Source organism: Microtus ochrogaster, assembly GCF_000317375.1.
Source record: "Microtus ochrogaster isolate Prairie Vole_2 chromosome 14 unlocalized genomic scaffold, MicOch1.0 chr14_random_1, whole genome shotgun sequence".
Classification (NCBI taxonomy): Eukaryota; Metazoa; Chordata; class Mammalia; order Rodentia; family Cricetidae; genus Microtus; species Microtus ochrogaster.
In genome coordinates, this window is record NW_004949096.1 from 35,718,657 (window position 1) to 35,735,237 (window position 16,581).

The following is a 16,581-nucleotide window of genomic DNA, read 5'->3' on the forward strand; positions in this document are numbered from 1 at the left end:
AAAGCCACAGAGAAACCCTGTCTCAAAAAACCAATAAATAAATAAATAAATAAATAAATAAATAATTTAAATAAATAAATAAATAAACAAAAAATTTCATCCTGCCTCTCTTCATCCCTTTTGCTTCATGTGCTGCCCTAGTCAAGTGCTAGTCCCTCGAAGGGCCCTCCTTCGTTGGCGGCATCTAGGTCTTGCTGTTAGGTGGGGTTGAGTGGGAAGCCCAGGCAGGTTCAGGGCTGCAGCGGGGAGGTCTCCTGAAGGGGCTGGGTGTAGCTTCCCCAAGCCCCGCTGTCCCATCTCACCCATGGAACCCTGGGGGCATCTATGTGTCTGCACTTGTCTGTCCCCGCTAGGTTTGATCCTGGGAGCACCCTCACCACCCAGATGTTCAGGAGTCTGCAGTACCAGTGTCCCAGAAGGCTTCATTCCCGAAGGGAGCCAGGTATCGCAGGACAAGGACATCCCCGCAATTAACCAAGGTGAGACCACTGGATCGTACCCCCAAAAGTCACGCTGAGTGTGGGCACGCAGAAAAGGTTGAAATGTCCCCATGTATTTTGGGACTTCTAAATAAGTGCATGTTTCATAAGGAAAAGCTTTACATATTTTTTCTTTTTTTTTGCTGGCGAATTATTATTATTTTGATTCTATTTAACTTTCATTGATTCTCTGTGGGTTTTACATCGTGTATCCTGATCTCACCTATCTCCCCATCTTCTCACATCCACCCTCTGCCCATGCAGCCTCCCCACCAAAACAAAACAAAACTTAAAAGAAAAACCAAAAACCAAACAACAAAAGAATCTCGTTTTTGTGGAAGCTGTAGTGTGGTCTGTTGAGTCACACAGTTTACCTCTTAGCCCATCCTTCTTCACTTGTAAGTGTTCATTGCTAGGAATCATTCACAGTCTGGTTCGAGGCCTCTGGCTTCTGCCACACCATCAACAATGGGTTCTCTCTGGGGCTCCTCTCGGATAGTCTGTTGCCCCGTGTCCTGCAGTTTTGGATCTGTAGGTTCACCCCTTTAACCTGCTTGACAGTTCATAGATAAAGTGGATACTGAGGTGGGCCAACTCATGCCTTGGTTCTGGGCCTGGATGGTAGCTGGGCTGCTTAGCCCTCCAGCTTTTCCTCATCCTCACTACTGGTATATGACAGCCTAGGACAGCCAGGGCTCCACAGTGAAACACTTGTCTTGAACCCTCCCCTCCCCTCCCCACCAGAGAGAGAGAGAGAGAGAGCACACCGGCTCTCAGCCTGGGAGTTGAGCAAAACCATCAGTAGGTATTTGAGAACATGGCAGTCACTCTGTCAGTAGGTATTTGAGAACATGCCAGTCACTCTGTAGGGGACAGTGTACAGGTGTGACCTGGCCAGTAGGGGCTGGGGTATCAAAGAACGAAGACTCCAGCGGCACAGGGCCTCCCTGTCTGGGAATCTCAAACAGTAAGGAACACAGACACATCGGGTTGAAGTTGGCGGTAATGAAGATGGATTCAGATAATGGAGACATCATGGGCTGAAATGTTGGGGGAACAGAGGTAACCTTGGCTTAGGGTAGGTGGTGGCCACAGTATGGTCTTCTCCCTTTATTTGTGAGCTGGTTAGAAGCGCAAATGGGCACCAGTCCTTACTCAGTCACTGTCCTCTGTAGGTAGCCAGAGCCATGGGTCTTCGTGGCACTCATTTCAATGCCTCGAGAAGCTTCTCCCATGCTGGGGCTCACAATAGCTGCCAACAGCTGCCCCTGCCTATGTGATGTCTAATTGGGAAATGCTACTCTCCCCAGCTGCTGTAAATGATGGCTCTGATGCTGTTGATACCACACAACTGTACCAGGTCCTGGAACAGTGGCTCTCAACCTTCCTGATGCTGCGACCCTTTAACACAGTTCCTCATGTTGTGGTGACCCCAACCATAAAATTATTTTCATTGCTATTTCATAACTGTAACTTTGCTACTGTTATGAATCACAATGAAATATCTGTGTTTCCTGATGGTCTTAGGTGTCCCCTGTGAAGGGTCATTTACTCCCCAAAGGAGTTGTGACCCACAGGTTGAGAACCACTGTTGTGGCGAGTGCTCTTTTGGATTTAAGGATGCAGTCTTGATAGGAGACAATCTTTTTTTTTTTTTTGTTTTCTGTTTTTTGTTTTTCGAGACAGGGTTTCTTTGTGGTTTTGGAGCCTGTCCTGGAACTAGCTCTGTAGACCAGGCTGGTCTCGAACTCACAGAGATCCGCCTGCCTCTGCCTCCCTAGTGCTGGGATTAAAGGCGTGCACCACCACCGCCTGGCCGATCTGAGATAATCTTGAGGGGACTCCTCTTACCTGAAGAGGACTCTTAAGGGGTGCAACTGGCCTGTGTCGCCATCTGTGGTTTGAAACTCTGAAATCAGGCAGCGCTCCTATATTCTTCTCAAGCCTCTTGTGGCTTCCGTCACTGCCTCATGGGTCCTCCTGAGATGTCTCTTCCCAGCAGTCAGCTACAGAAGGCTCCCTGACTAGGAGGAAGATGAGAAGCTAAAGTGAATAGAGACAAAAAGTATTTACCCTCCTCAACTTCCTTCTGCAGCTATGACTTTGTAATTTCGGTTCCTTTACCTCAAGGGTCCAGAATGTAATGTGTGATTATGGGAAGTAGATGGTGGCTGGGGGCAAGGTGAGGCAGGAGAGACCAGGGCATGTTCTGGGGAGTATGACTTGGGCTGGGTTGAGCCCGAAAGGGAGAGAAGGTGGCATCCTCACAGATGAGGGCCTGGAGGTGGGACTGATCACAAGTGCTGGGGAATCATGGCTGTGTCTGAACAGGGGAAGGATACAAGCAGGTTGAGAAGCCTCACACACATTTGCAGCCTGGGTCTCAGCCGGGCTGTTGGACTTCCCCAAAGCCACATAGCCTTGGCCCTCAAGGAAGCTTGGCTCCACAGTAGAAGGCATAGACACTGGCATTGCTGGGTTTGTCCCGGCCTGTGTTCCGGAAGTCACAGGTGACACACATCCCTTCCTCCATTCCCTCCCAGGGCTCATCTCAGAGGAGACCCCAGAAAGCAGCTTCCTGGTTGAAGGGGACATCATCCGGCCGGTGAGTTGTGCACACGTGGTATGCACAGTAGCAAAGCAGCGAGAGTGCCCTCGAAACCCCCTTCTAGGTGTCTGTCACGAGGGCTTTGGTTTGTATGACCGGTTAGGTAATATGATCATGGTGGCAGCTGAGATGACAGTATAGTCAGTCCAAGAGGGCTTCCTCCTTGGAAGAGGAGATTCAAGCTTTTAGACCCTACTTGACACCCTGCCCAGGGGAGAACTCAGAAAACACAAGGCTGGAGATGTGATCCCAGATCGCCTTGTAAGTGTGTGTGAGATCCCTAGGGAAGATCCCCCTAGGGAAGCTGGAGCAAGGAGGAACATGGAGAGACCATCTTGGCTAGGGGCGGAGGGCTGAGTCAAAAGGGAGGCTGATGGGAACGGAAATGACGTTGGCATTGTTTAGGAGAGAGTAGGTGGCAGAAGGCTGCTGGATATGAGCCGTGGGAAGCAAGACCGTTCTGCTTGTTCAGAGGGGGCTGACGGCGACAAGGCTGTCCTGGAGTTCATAGGCTAACAGGTTAGGGTATCCATTAGAGATGTGTATGCACATGCCTGCCATTTGAAACTCTTACAGCAGAACTAAATCAAGTTGGTGGCTAGAGGGGGTAGGGCCTTCTGGGATCTGTGAAGCCTACAATTTAGAGTTCTGGTTAGTGGATGGTGGGAGAGCAGCATTTGTGAGGGCATTGCCCTGAGTAGGACTCTTCCCATTCTTTTCATGTCCTGAGGAGGTGCGTGGGAGGGGCTGAGTCCTTCTGAGCCAGGCCTCCTGGGGTGCTAACCTTAGGTACTTTTATCTACTCGATAGAACATGATAGAACATGTTGCAACTTCTGTTATCTGAATTCTTTTTTTTTTCTTTTTGGTTTTTCGAGACAGGGTTTCTCTGTAGCTTTGGTGCCTGTCCCGGAACTAGCTCTTGTAGATCAAGCTGGTCTCGAACTCACAGAGATCCGCCTGCCTCTGCCTCCCGAGTGCTGGGATTAAAGGCATGCGCCACCACCGCCCGGCTCTTTTTTTTTTTTTAAGATTTATTTATTTATTATGCATACAATGTGCTGTTGGCATGTTTGCCCACATGCCAGAAGAGGGCACTAGATCTCATTACAGATGGTTGTGAGCCACCATGTGGTTGCTGGGAATTGAACTCAGGTCCTCTGGAATAGCAGCCAGTGCTCTTAACCTCTGAGCCATCTCTCCAGCCCCTGTTATCTGAATTCTCAGCTCGTCCATTGACTTCCCAGGCTCTCGTTCCTCTTCTAACGGTGTCCTCGCTCCCAAGACTTCTCTGTGGCACCTCTCACATCTCCAGGGTTCTGATGGTCTGAGGCAGGGCACCCCAGGGAGTAGGATGCTTAGGTGGCCTGTGTCCTCCACTAACTCTGAGCTGCCCTCTCTCCTCAGAGCCCCTTCCGACTGTTGTCAGTGACCAACAATAAATGGCCCAAGGGTGCTGGTGGCATTGTGGAGATTCCCTTCCTGCTCTCCAACAAGTATGGTGAGAGCTGAGGTGGGGCTTCCCATCCTTCTCCTGGATGCAGCAGGGCTCCTGCAGGGAGCTCCCCTTCTCCTGCAGCACCACATCCCTTACACCGAGAGTGCTGTGCAGAGCTCCCCTCCCCAGGGCATCTGAACTGCGGTGGGGGTGTGTGTACAGTGTGGGGGGTGTGCGCGTGGTGTGGGGGTGTGTGCGTGGTGTGGGTGTGTGTGCGTGGTGTGGGGGTGGGTATATGTGGGTGGGTGGGGGTGTGTGCGCGGTGTGTGTGTGTATGTGTGTGTGTGTAATACTGGAAGATCTGATGGAAATCTGTAGCCCCCTCTGGGCTACATAGTCACACAGCCAGGGCCTTTCTGCAGCTTAGTGTTCCTCTTCAATATTGTTCTCTCTGAACACTGTTTTGAAACATTTGGGCTTAATGTCTTAGCCCCCATGCAGACTTCAGAGATCCTCATGAGCTATTGGGACCTCCTTAGAGGGTCAGCCATGGTGTGTCTTTCCCAGATGAGCCCAGCCGCCGGGTCATTATGGAGGCTTTCGCCGAGTTTGAACGTTCCACATGCATCCGGTTTGTTGCCTACCAGGGCCACAGAGACTTCATTTCCATCCTTCCTATGTCGGGGTAAGTGATCTTGGTGTGTAGCCGTGTGGCCATGTGGCTTTGTGGCTTCATGTCTTTCCTGATCATCCCTTAGAGTGCACAAGTGGAATTAAGCCTGTTTCTGGGCCTGTTTTCTTGGGTTCAACCCCAGTCTATCCTGAATGGTTCGTTCATGACCTGGACCTTCTGGGCCACAGGTAGGTGAGGGATGGCCACTGGGCACAGCACCTCCTCTACAAACCCTCATCTCCTGGAGGTCTTGTGGTATGCATCTGGGCAAATGTTGGGTCCTAGTTCTGCCACTCATGTGCCAACTTAAGTCTAGGTGAGTTCCCTAATTTAGCCTCTTTCTTTCTGAGGCAGGGGTAGTGGTAATAACATGTCCTACTTTCATTGGACATGGTGTGAATGGAAGCTGTGACTCAGGCTTATGACATATGACTGCTCACGTAATGACCTGCTCTGTCATGCATGAATGTCAGGTCCCACCTTTTGTCAGGTAGTAACAAAGCCCCAGGTGACACCCTCTTCACAGGCCAAGCAGTCAGGGGACCTGGGAGGTGGGACAGTAAGTCTTGGACTGGAGTCCAGGATGGGGAACTGGCAGGAGTCTGATCCTGGTTCATCCCGGGTCCTAAAGCAGAGTAAAGGTCTTCTCTGACCTTTCTAGCCTGATACCCAGCTAGCTCACTGCCAAGCGGCTCACGCTCAGGGTCTTGCAGGTGCTTCTCCGGTGTGGGACGCAGTGGAGGGATGCAGGTGGTGTCCCTAGCACCTACTTGTCTCCAGAAGGGCCATGGCATCGTGCTCCATGAGCTCATGCACGTGCTTGGCTTTTGGCATGAGCATTCACGGGCAGATCGGGACCGCTACATCCGCGTCAATTGGAATGAGATCCTCCCAGGTAAGGCAGCTGGCGTCTAGGCTAGGCTGGGCCCAGGGGACCTTGAGGAACAGAGGCCTCAGGCCAAGGCTAGAGCTGAGTTGCTTGCCTCCTCTGGAAGAGTCCATCCCACACACTGCCTGTCCCTTTCTCACGAGGCAAGTGGGATTCATGCCTCTCTGGTATTTGGGAGAGGTCCTGTGGGTCTCTAGAGTGGTACCCAAGGAAGGACATCAGCCATTTGCTTTGTCTCTCTTCTCTCTGCCACCGTCAGTTATCTGACTGTGAGGTTGACAGTGTCCTATGATTCTTGCTCACTGAGTACACAGTCCCAGTGTGACAGATGTTAGTGTGTGATAGTGGGGCGAGGGCTACATGTCAGTTGTGAGCACTGAGCCAGGAGAGAGATGGGGGAGGGTAGACCAGATACATGTGTCAAGCAAGGGGGCAACACTGAAAGGCTGAGGGTACCAAAGATGTGAATCAGTGGGCATGTGGCTCAGTACCCTGAACGTGGCAGAGCCAAGGCTGACGGAGGGAGGGGCTCTGATGCCAGTGGGCAGCATGCGTGCTGCACATGGTACAGGGATCAGATGATCTCAGAACGACAGCTGCCTCGGACAGGTGGGGAGCTGTGGAGGGGCAGGAGCCATGGGACACTTGGAGATGCAGGGAGAGTCAGAGGCCTCCTGCCCGTGGGAACCTGGAGGGGCCTCTGCTGCTGCTCTGAGGTTGGCCAGGTGAAAAGGGGGATACTTGCCCCAGAGACAGTGCTTTGGAGGTAACTAGGTTGCTAATGACAAAAGATGGGATTGGGGAGGTGGGCAGGGGGTGACCATGATCTTTCCAGGCGTTCCTGGGGTGTTTGTAAGCACGCATCCTATGACAGGCTGTGAGGAACTCTAGATCTGAAAACTTCAGTCAATGCAAACACCCTGATCATGACATAGAACAGAAGCCAATAGCCCACCAAACCACTAGACTGCTCTCCCTAGAGGATCCAGTCAAATACTTTTAGTTCTGGAGGTTCTGAAAAAAAATAAAGGAAAAGTATGGAAATGTATGTAGTCCTAGCACTCTGGAGGCTGAGGCAAAGAGTTCTGAGTGTGAGGACAGGCAGGGCTATATGGATTCTGCCTTTAAATAATCAACAAAACACTACTTTAAAACCAATGCTTTAATTAGGACAAGGGTAGGCTCAGGGAAAGTGTAGAGGTATCAATACTTATATCCATAAAAGCAAAGAGAACAAATAAGTTAAATGTGCCTGTTTATGATTAAAAAAAACAGTAGAATTAATTAAGGTAGAAGTATAAGTTAGAGTTAGAAAACAAGCCCAAATTAATGCAAGAGCTGTCCTAACAATCAAAATGGCTCAAAAACAAAACAAAACAAAACACCTACCTACTAGGGAACGTAGCAAAGTGGTACAGCACCTGTTTGGCTTGTAACTGGGGTTCCATCCCTAGTGCCAACAAGAGTTCAGCTATCCTATTGAGAAATTATGGTTCCCTCAAAGATAGAAAAGTGAGAATATGTTTGCATTAATGGATATCAACTCTGCCGGGGCATTAAAACTAATCACAGTGATTGACTTTTGTGGGATCGAGAGGTAGGAAGTCAGAGGAAGCAGGTGGTGTAGGAAACTCACTTTATCTTTATATTTATGTATATTCTCTTTTAATATATGTGTATTATATTTCTGTGGTGCTGGGGATTGAGCCATCGTGCATGCTAGATACTTGATAATTTTTGTTTTCTTGAGACACAAGGTGTTATTATGTAGCTTTGGCTGTCCTGGAACTCATAGTAGACCAGGCTGATCTCAAACTCAGAAACCCTCCTACCCCTGTCTCCCAAGTGCTGGGATTAAAGATGTGCACTACGATACGTAGGTAGATACTTGGTTTTTGAGTTAGAGGAATATATTTCTATTCAAAATTATGTTTACTAATAAAGGTTCTTTGAAGAGAAGAAATTGGCATTCTTTGGGGCTCTGATTAGGATAAGGAGGTTGCTGGTGACCTTAGGGAAGAAGAGAGTGTGGACATGGCCTGCGGGGATTGGGGAGAGGGGTTGGGAACAAAGGTGCAAGGAACCGGAGGTCCTTTCAGGAGTGGTCAGCAACCTTCCTTCCTCGCTGGCCTGGAGGAGAGCAGCGGGCATTCTGGCCAACCAAGATGACTGGACTGCTAGGTGCCACGTCAGCAGCTTTGTGGTCTGAAATGGGAAGATGAAGGTGGTCTGGCTACTGAGGGCTGGGGCACCACAATCCTGAATGGAGAGGACAGCGTGAATTTGAAGTACCAGTGTCTAAGGCACAGCAGCCGTAGCTTTGTGGGTGCTTCAGGTTTGCAAAGATTCGAGTCATGCAAAGTGAACTGTGAAGGAGGGACAGCTGGAGAGAGCTGAGATTTGAAGAAGGTCCTGGTTGCCTGGCCACAGGCGGCCCCTGCTTCCACAGCACCTGGTATAGGTCTGGATTTCTTCCAGGGTCCAGGAAAGTAGGGTAGCAAAACTCTCTGAAAGCAGGGACCAGCCCAGAAAGAGAAGGCTCAGTGGAGTAGTCAGACTCTTCACTTAGGTGGGTTGTGACTTCCCAGAGTTGTGCACTGCCTGTCTGTCTTTTACATACCTACAAAGGTGTGTGTGTCTGTGCTTTAAGGCTTTGAAATCAACTTCATCAAGTCTCGGAGTAGCAACATGCTAGCACCCTATGACTACTCATCAGTGATGCATTATGGGAGGTGAGCACCCTCCGTTTCCCCCTCTTTCCCTGTCCCCCTCCCTGTCCCTCTTTCCCCTAACCCACCTCCCTCCTAGCCCCGACTACTGCAATCCTGGGTTCGCAGGTTTGCCTTCAGCTGGCGTGGGCAGCCCACCATCACACCCCTCTGGACCACTAGCGTCCACATTGGCCAGCGATGGAACCTGAGCACCTCGGATATCACCCGGGTCCGTAGGCTATACAACTGCAGCCCCAGTGTCCCTGACTCCCACAGGAGAGGTAAGAGACAGGGAGAGGGACTTGATGTAGGGGATGGTGAGGAAGGGTGGGATAAAGAGATGGTGAGGCTATAGGAGAGGTGGGTCGGTCACCGTGACCTCACTAACCATAGATTAGTTTAGAAAAGAAGCAAAAACTGTACACAAAAACATAAACAACTGTATACACTCTGAATATAGGGTGTGTAAAGTAGCCTGTGTAGGTGTGTGGGATGAGTGCAGAGATGTGTGCGTGTCTGTGGGGACAGTGCAAAGTTCTGAAATGGATCCTATTCAATGTGAAACCTAGTGGGCATGATGCTGCATGCCTTTGATCCAATCCCAGCACTGGAGAGGCAGAGGCGGGTGTGGATCTCCGTGAGCTGGAGACCAGTCTGGTTGACATAGTGAGTTCCAGGACAGTCAGCGATACATAGTGAGACCCTGCCTCAAAAACAAAAAAGTCAAATGTGAACCCTCAAAAGGTGTGTGTGTGTGGGGCTTGATTAGGAAAGAAAGGATGGCTAGTGGTTCTCAGCCTATGGGTCGTGACCTCCTTGGGGTGGAATGACCCTTTCAGATATTTGCATTACGATTCATAACAGTAGCAAAATTACAGTTAATAAAGTGGCAATGACGTAATTTTATGGTTGGTCACCACAGCATAGGGACTATATTAAAGGGTCACAGCATTAGGAAGGCTGGAAGCCACTGCACTAGATGCTTCTGAGACGACAAGGTATCTAGGTATTGACCATTGCACACCATAAGGTACAAAAGACTTGTGTGCGCACAGAGAAACTTTACAAAGTTTAGCAAGACACATTGGGATGGGGAAGGGTTTCTTCGCAAATAACCCTAACACTACAAAGATTAATGGGTTCAATAACATCAAGAGACACCACAAGCAAATTTAAACAGACGTTATAAAGTAGAGATGCTTCCGAACCTAGCTAGTATTGTTCTGAACTCAGAAAGAGCTATAAACAGAAAGTCAAACTACCAGATAGAAAAGTGTGTGAGGTGGTTAGCAGGCCTCCCAGAAGAAACCAACATTGTTCCCTCTCCCTAAATCTGCAGTTCACAGCCTCCGTGATAATATCAAATATTGCTAAAGGGTACAGGGCAAAGGGTGATGTTTGTATCCTACAAATTGTGGAGACCCTTTAGGAAGACAGTGTGACACCCTGTGAAGCTGCCGTGCATGCCTGTGACCCAGATTTTATTTTTAGGTCACCTTACACCTGAGTCCCATCCTCTTTCCCTACCAGCCCCAATTAATCACTAATCCACCTTCTGCCTCTACGGATTTACCTTGTCTAGACATTTCATATAAATGGAGCCAAGTGCCTTTTGTGTCTGGCTTACTGCCCTTAGCATAACCTTTGTGGTTCATCTCTGCTATAGTACCTTATAACTTCTTTTCTTTTCTGCTAACTGACATATTTATTCCTCACTCGATGAGCATTTTGAGTTGTTTCTGCTTTGGCGCTACTATGAATACGTCTGTCTGTGTCTGCCCTAGGCACAAAGTCGCTGGCTCCCATGGTAACGCCATACTCGGCTGTCTTCCAAAACAATTGAGCCACTTAAAAAACTCCATTTAGTTATGCAGGTGGCTACCAGTTTTCCTGCACAATTGCCAAGCATATAGTCTATGCTTTTGATCTTGAGCATCCCAGTGGGTATGGAAGTATTTTATTGTTCTAATTTGTATTTCTCTAATGGCTAACTATATCCAGCCTCGATGGGATAGCTGGTCCTCTGTATATATGGAAATATCTCATCTTTCTGATTTGCGTTTTTCTAATGGCTAACCATATCTAGCCTCTATGAGATGGTGGGTCCTCTGTATACCTTTTTGGTTTTGTGTCTATATAAATTCTTAACCTCAGTTTCAATTGGAATGGGTTTTCCTCGCTGAATTATAAGACTTAAAAAATTACTCTTTTGTTTTGCTTTTTTTGTTTTTTTGAGACAAGGTTTCTGTCATCCTGGCTATCCTGGAACTCTTCTCTGTAGACCAGGCTGGCTTTAAACTCAGAGATCCGCCCGCTTCTGCCTCCTGAGTGCTGGGATAAAAGGCATGCATCACCACCACCTAGTTTTTAAAAATATTCTTTTTTCTTTTTAAAAAAGGATTTATTTATTTATATAGTATCCTGCCTGTAGGCCAGAAGAGAGCACCAGATCTCATTATAGGTGGTTGTGAGTCACCATGTGGTTGCTGGGAATTGAACTCAGGACCTCTAGAAGAGCAGTCTTAACCACTGAGCCATCTCTCCAGCCCCTAAAAAAATATTCTTAATGCTCTCTCTTTGTTATATCATTTGGAAATATTTCCTCACATTCTGGGTGCTCAGATTTTTGCTTTTTAGACAGCAGCCTCCTTCCCCACTTTTTATTTTAAGACAGTATCACTATGCAGTAGTGGCCAGTCTGGAACCCAATATATAGATCAGACTGACCTCAACAATCAAGAGGTCAGCCTGCCTGTGCTAAGATTAAAAGCAAGCACCACCGGGCTGGAGAGATGGCTCAGTGGTTAAGAGCATTGCCTGCTCTTCCAAAGGTCCTGAGTTCAATTCCCAGCAACCACATGGTGGCTCACAACCATCTGTAAAGAGGTCTGGCACCCTCTTCTGGCTTTCAGGCATACAAACAGAATATTGTATACATAATAAATAAATAAATATTTAAAAAAAAAGCAAGCACCACCATGCCCAACTTAAGTATCATTCTTAATAGCATTTTCCCTGATATATATATATATACATATATATGTATATATACACACACACTATATGTATATGTATACTTCTAATACATCAAATATTACATAGTTTTTGTTAAAACTAGAATGAGATACCTTGGCATGAGGATTGCAGGTCAGTCTGGAGCTCTATCACAAAGAGCAGAGAACTGGGACATGGTGAGGAGGGACTGACCCAAGGGAAGGTTGAACACTATGATGGGCAGATTGGCATGTTTGGGTGTTGAAATGATGGCACACACGGTATGTATATGAAGGGGCAGATGCCGAAGGAGAAAAGAAGCTCAGCCAGAACTCTAGGGAGGGTCTGCTCTTGGAGGGTCAGCCACTTATTTGGACACAACAGGAAGGAAGACAACAGGAGTGGACCCGAGTCCATTACAGATCTGGAGACACCGTGTGTAGTCTTGGCTCCTCAGTGAGGTGCGGCTGCTGGCAGAACCCTGGGAGGGACGTGAAGCACAAGGCACCTGAACCTGGTAGAGATGGCAGGACAAAGGAAGGTTCTGGACTGGGGCAGGGACTTGTGACAGCGGGGAGGTGGCTGGGGATGTGTCCAAAAGGATAAGTTGAGGTAGGCAACCAAGCTTGCAGAGGGTACCAGCTACTTGAAGGTAAGTTGCTAGAAATGGAGGCTTCAGCTCTTGTGGTTTCTGATGCTGATGTGTTCAGAACCAGGCAGGATGAGGGTCGCTGGTCAAAGGAGTCAGCCTGGATTGGTTGCAGTACACTGATGGAGGAATGTGAGATCAGGGCACTTGAACAGGAAAGACGGGACCAAGAGGCAGCAGTGGGGTCCACCAGAGCAGATAACCTGGGCCATGAAGCTCAAGTGTTTCCCACAAAGCGTTGTCAGTCATGGCCTGGGTGTGGCAGCAAAGAGGAAGCAAAGAGGCTCGTCTCCTGGTGGCGCACAGACCTGAGACCATGCGGGAGCTTCTGAGGGCCTCCCTTGGTTTGAACAGGAGCGGTTCTGGAGGATGTCTAAGAAGTGGGGTGGGAGGTGGGTATAGAGTGGCCCAAAGAAGGATCTGGTAGGAGAAGGCTGTAGTGCTCGGATCGGTTGGTTTAACAGAGCAACCCAGCTGGGCTGCTGGGGTGTGCGTAGGAGGCCAGCAGCATCTTTTAGTGGTGACCAAGGAGCCAAGTGAGGAGGGGGTGGCACACTTCCACCGTTCTGGCTTTTCCTATTTGTTTCCAAGACAAGGTCTTTCTGTGTAACCCAGGCTTACCACAGACTCACGGTCCTGTTTCAGCCATAGACTATCACACCCAACAGTTGTCCTGCTGCGTGGTAGGAATGTAAGAGTTCGTGCCTTAGCAGAGATCTAGTAGGCTGTCATCTCACTGAGTCTGGCTCCATTACCACCTTACATGAAGCCAAAATTGGCATTAATTCCTGTGGCCATGCTCTATGCCCTTTCTGTGATTCTGGGACCTAACTCCTGCTCTCTCCTGCTCCAGGGTTCGAGGCCCACAGTGATGACAGTGATGGAAGAAACCTCCCTCCTTCCTTCCTATCATATCTACAGAGACTTCTGGAGGCACTGGCGGAAGAATCTAGAAGCTCTGACCCCAGTTGCTCCAGGACCAGAGGCCAGGGTATTATTCCAGAGATCGTAGACAGCCAGGAAAGGTGGGATCATCCTGCTCAGAGCAAGTTCAGTATGGAGGCCTTGGCAAGACCACCTCAGATGCAAGCTGCTTCTCCAAGGTCAGGGCCCGGAGCAGATGCAGATGGCATCTCTCTAGAGCAGTTTCAGGCAGCCCAAGAGCCCGTTGTACCTCCTGCTCCATTTCCAGAAGCCAGAGATCAGCCAGCACCTATTCAAGATGCCTTGGAGAGTCTAGCTCAGTTTCCAGGAGGTTATGCACCTGGAAGTCACATTAGAGAGGTGCCCAGAGACTGAACCCTTTGACTTCTGCCAGCAAGAGGGGAGGATATACTCTGCCCAGAGAAGCTAGGTCTTCTAGTTCCTGACCCCTCTGGGCATCACCCCTGTCTTCTATCCCCTGCACTGGCCACTCTTGGAGGCCCAGGCCACCCCCTTGGTCTCTTTCTCTACCACATCCCCTCACCCCTGCAGAGTTCCTAGGGATAGAGAGGCCCCCAAAGTCTGTCTGTTCTTGACTTGAGCCCTAGTCCTGGAAGATGCTGGGCATGGATACAGGATTCAGGGAGTGGTGGGCATGAGCAAGATTCCAGCTCCTGGAGGGCCTCTGGGAATTCTACAGCTGAGGATTAGCCCCCAGCATGGACTCAAGTGTTGCCTTGGGCATGGTCTCAGTGGGAAGCCCTGTGATGGGAACCATGAATATCCTCCTGTCCATTATGCTTGGCTCTAAGGATGCTCTGAAGCCCTGGGATTCAACCCTGGTCTCCAGGGCGCAGTGTCCAGTTTGTTCTCCTGCTAAACTGGACCAGCAAGAGGGGACTCCTTACCAGATCTGCATGTTGGAAGCCTTGGCAAGAACGCCAGTCTCTGGACAGCAGACTTGAACCTTAATCCCACATCAGATCACTGTTTTTGCTGCTTTGAACACAGGGTGCTCAGTAGGAAACGCTGGGGTGGGGTGTCACACCACTTGTCCTTCAGTCATGCCTCCCTCCTTCTTGGTCTCCCATGAGGTTTCTTCTGGGAACAAAGAAAGTGTGTAGGTACTAGGGTCTGGGCCAGGAGTCTGTTGGGAGTTCAGGGAAGCCCTTCTAGGGATGGGAGGAGAGCTAGAACTCTGAACTAGTGGGGAAGAGAGCCTCATCCACATGGGAGAAGGCAGAAATAAAGTCGGGTGTTTGCTTCATGCAATGGGTTTTGCTGATTGTGTACAAGGGTCTTTAGCTGGGCGGTGATGGCCCACACCTTTAATCCCAGCACTCCAGAGGCAGAGTCAGGTGGCTCTGAGTTCAAGGCCAGCCTGGTCTACTTAGTTCCAAGATGGCCAGGGCTACACAGAGAAACACTGTCTGGAACTGCCCACCCCCCATGCTGCCAAAAAACAACAAAAAAATCCTAAGGGTCTTTCACGCAAATGCCTATGAGAGAGCTTCCAGGAAGTCACACACCTCACTCTCGAAGGTCAGGCTTCTGGAAGCACGTGGATTAGCTCAAGGTGACAGGGAGGTAGAAGAGACAAAGCAGTTTGGTGTCCTGAGGGTGGCCTTTGCCATCTTCCTAGAGAAGTCACGTGCTGAGCTTGCCTCGGGGGCCACGAGGGCTCTGCAGCCTGTGTCCTCTGTCTAGCTTAGGCTTCAGAACAGAGTTTGGTCCCTGAGGTTGAGTCAGAGGACCAGTACTGGGTATCAGCCAGGACAGGATCATGCCAGGGGATGCTGTCCTTTTTCTTTCTTTCTTTTTTTTTTTTTTTGGTTTTTTGAGACAGGGTTTCTCTGTGGCTTTGGAGCCTGTCCTGGAACTAGCTCTGTAGACCAGGCTGGCTGTCCTTTTTCTTGATCTTGGATATAGAAGGTGGTGGTTGGTGTCTGGCTTTGATGTTAGTAAATTGGGGCCTTGGCAGTGTTCATTAGAAGGGCCGATAGAATAGCCCCGGTAGGAAATGACAGAGAGAAGCATCAAAAATAGGGCTGCTTTGAGACATCTGAGGGTCCAAACCAGGCGTATGGCACTGGGCTAGGGTTCCCAGGGGCCCTGCCAGACCAGAGGATCTACTCTAGACTCTGAGACCCCACCCAAGGCTATCACGAGCCTTTCTAAGTTGTAGCTCTTGATCTCCAAATCCAGCTCTAGAAGATTGGGTTGAGTGAAACTGGTGGCTCTTCTATTTGGGGGCTGGCCAGGGACAAAGTTGTCCTCTTGCATTCTCCCTACAGGAAGCCACATGTCCCCGTGACAGCCCGGTCTCCATGCCAGCTCTGAGCAATGAGATGGTCCGCGAGTTTTATTTTGCAGAGTGCCTTGGTCCAGGCCTTGAAGCTCATCAGCCTGGAGGCTAACCAGAGTAGTTAGCCACGCCCCCCAGTAACACAGCTATGCAGCGCTGCTCACTACTGGATTCATTTATCCAACAGGCACTTAGAATGCCCATTAGGTGCCAGACAGGCTCTGTTATGGGCATCAGGGATACCCTGGTGAACAAGGTAGGGAGAGGGGTGGATAATAACTTGCCTATAGGTAGGCATCTCGAACTGATCAATGACAGGGATTGGGGAACGCTTGCAGGATGCTGGTTGGGATGAGCCCCTATAAGAATGGATGCACAGGCCTGTGGTTACCCATGGAAACGCTAGAGTAGAGCCACCGGTGCAAAGGTCTTGGGGCAGGAAGAAGAGAGCCTATCAAGTAGGGTGAGGCAGGCAGGCAAGGATAGACCAGACAGAGACAGGGTCCGTGTTTTAAGAACAGCCCGGAGTAACAAAATGTAATTTAAGGCTTAAGAAGTCACTGTTGGTGCTCTGTGGGAAATAGGTTGGAAGCAAAGGGACTTGGTCATCTACCTAGATTCCCATGGCCAGCTGGGTACAGTCATCTGGCCATTCTTTGAAGAAAGATGTCACATACATGCAAAAATCACCTTTCCCTTTCCCCTATAATCTGTCCTTCCAAGACTATCACTCTGGGGCACCGTAGGCCTGAGCATATTTATGTGTCTGCCATGCACCAACAGGGCTTCCTCCATCCCACAGCCATGGCCAGTATCAGCAACAAGGAGGAGTGGCCTATCTGATGGAGGTGGGGGTATGATTCCACAAATCCTTGGACCACAGCTGAGTGTGAAAGTATACACAGAGCCGGG

At 49.4% G+C, this 16,581-nt stretch overlaps 1 protein-coding gene across 1 annotated transcript in view; it reads left to right on the plus strand.

Moving 5' to 3' along the window:
* Positions 1 to 13,739, plus strand: part of Astl (astacin like metalloendopeptidase) — a 14,282-nt gene extending 543 nt beyond the window's left edge. The window contains exons 2-9 of the mRNA XM_005364433.2: positions 354 to 479; positions 3,023 to 3,084; positions 4,494 to 4,587; positions 5,092 to 5,209; positions 5,911 to 6,092; positions 8,737 to 8,818; positions 8,924 to 9,078; positions 13,294 to 13,739. Of these exons, the coding sequence (XP_005364490.1) occupies positions 354 to 479; positions 3,023 to 3,084; positions 4,494 to 4,587; positions 5,092 to 5,209; positions 5,911 to 6,092; positions 8,737 to 8,818; positions 8,924 to 9,078; positions 13,294 to 13,739 (1,265 nt within the window). The remainder of the gene's footprint in view (positions 1 to 353; positions 480 to 3,022; positions 3,085 to 4,493; positions 4,588 to 5,091; positions 5,210 to 5,910; positions 6,093 to 8,736; positions 8,819 to 8,923; positions 9,079 to 13,293) is intronic.
* The last annotated feature ends 2,842 nt before the right edge of the window (positions 13,740 to 16,581 follow it).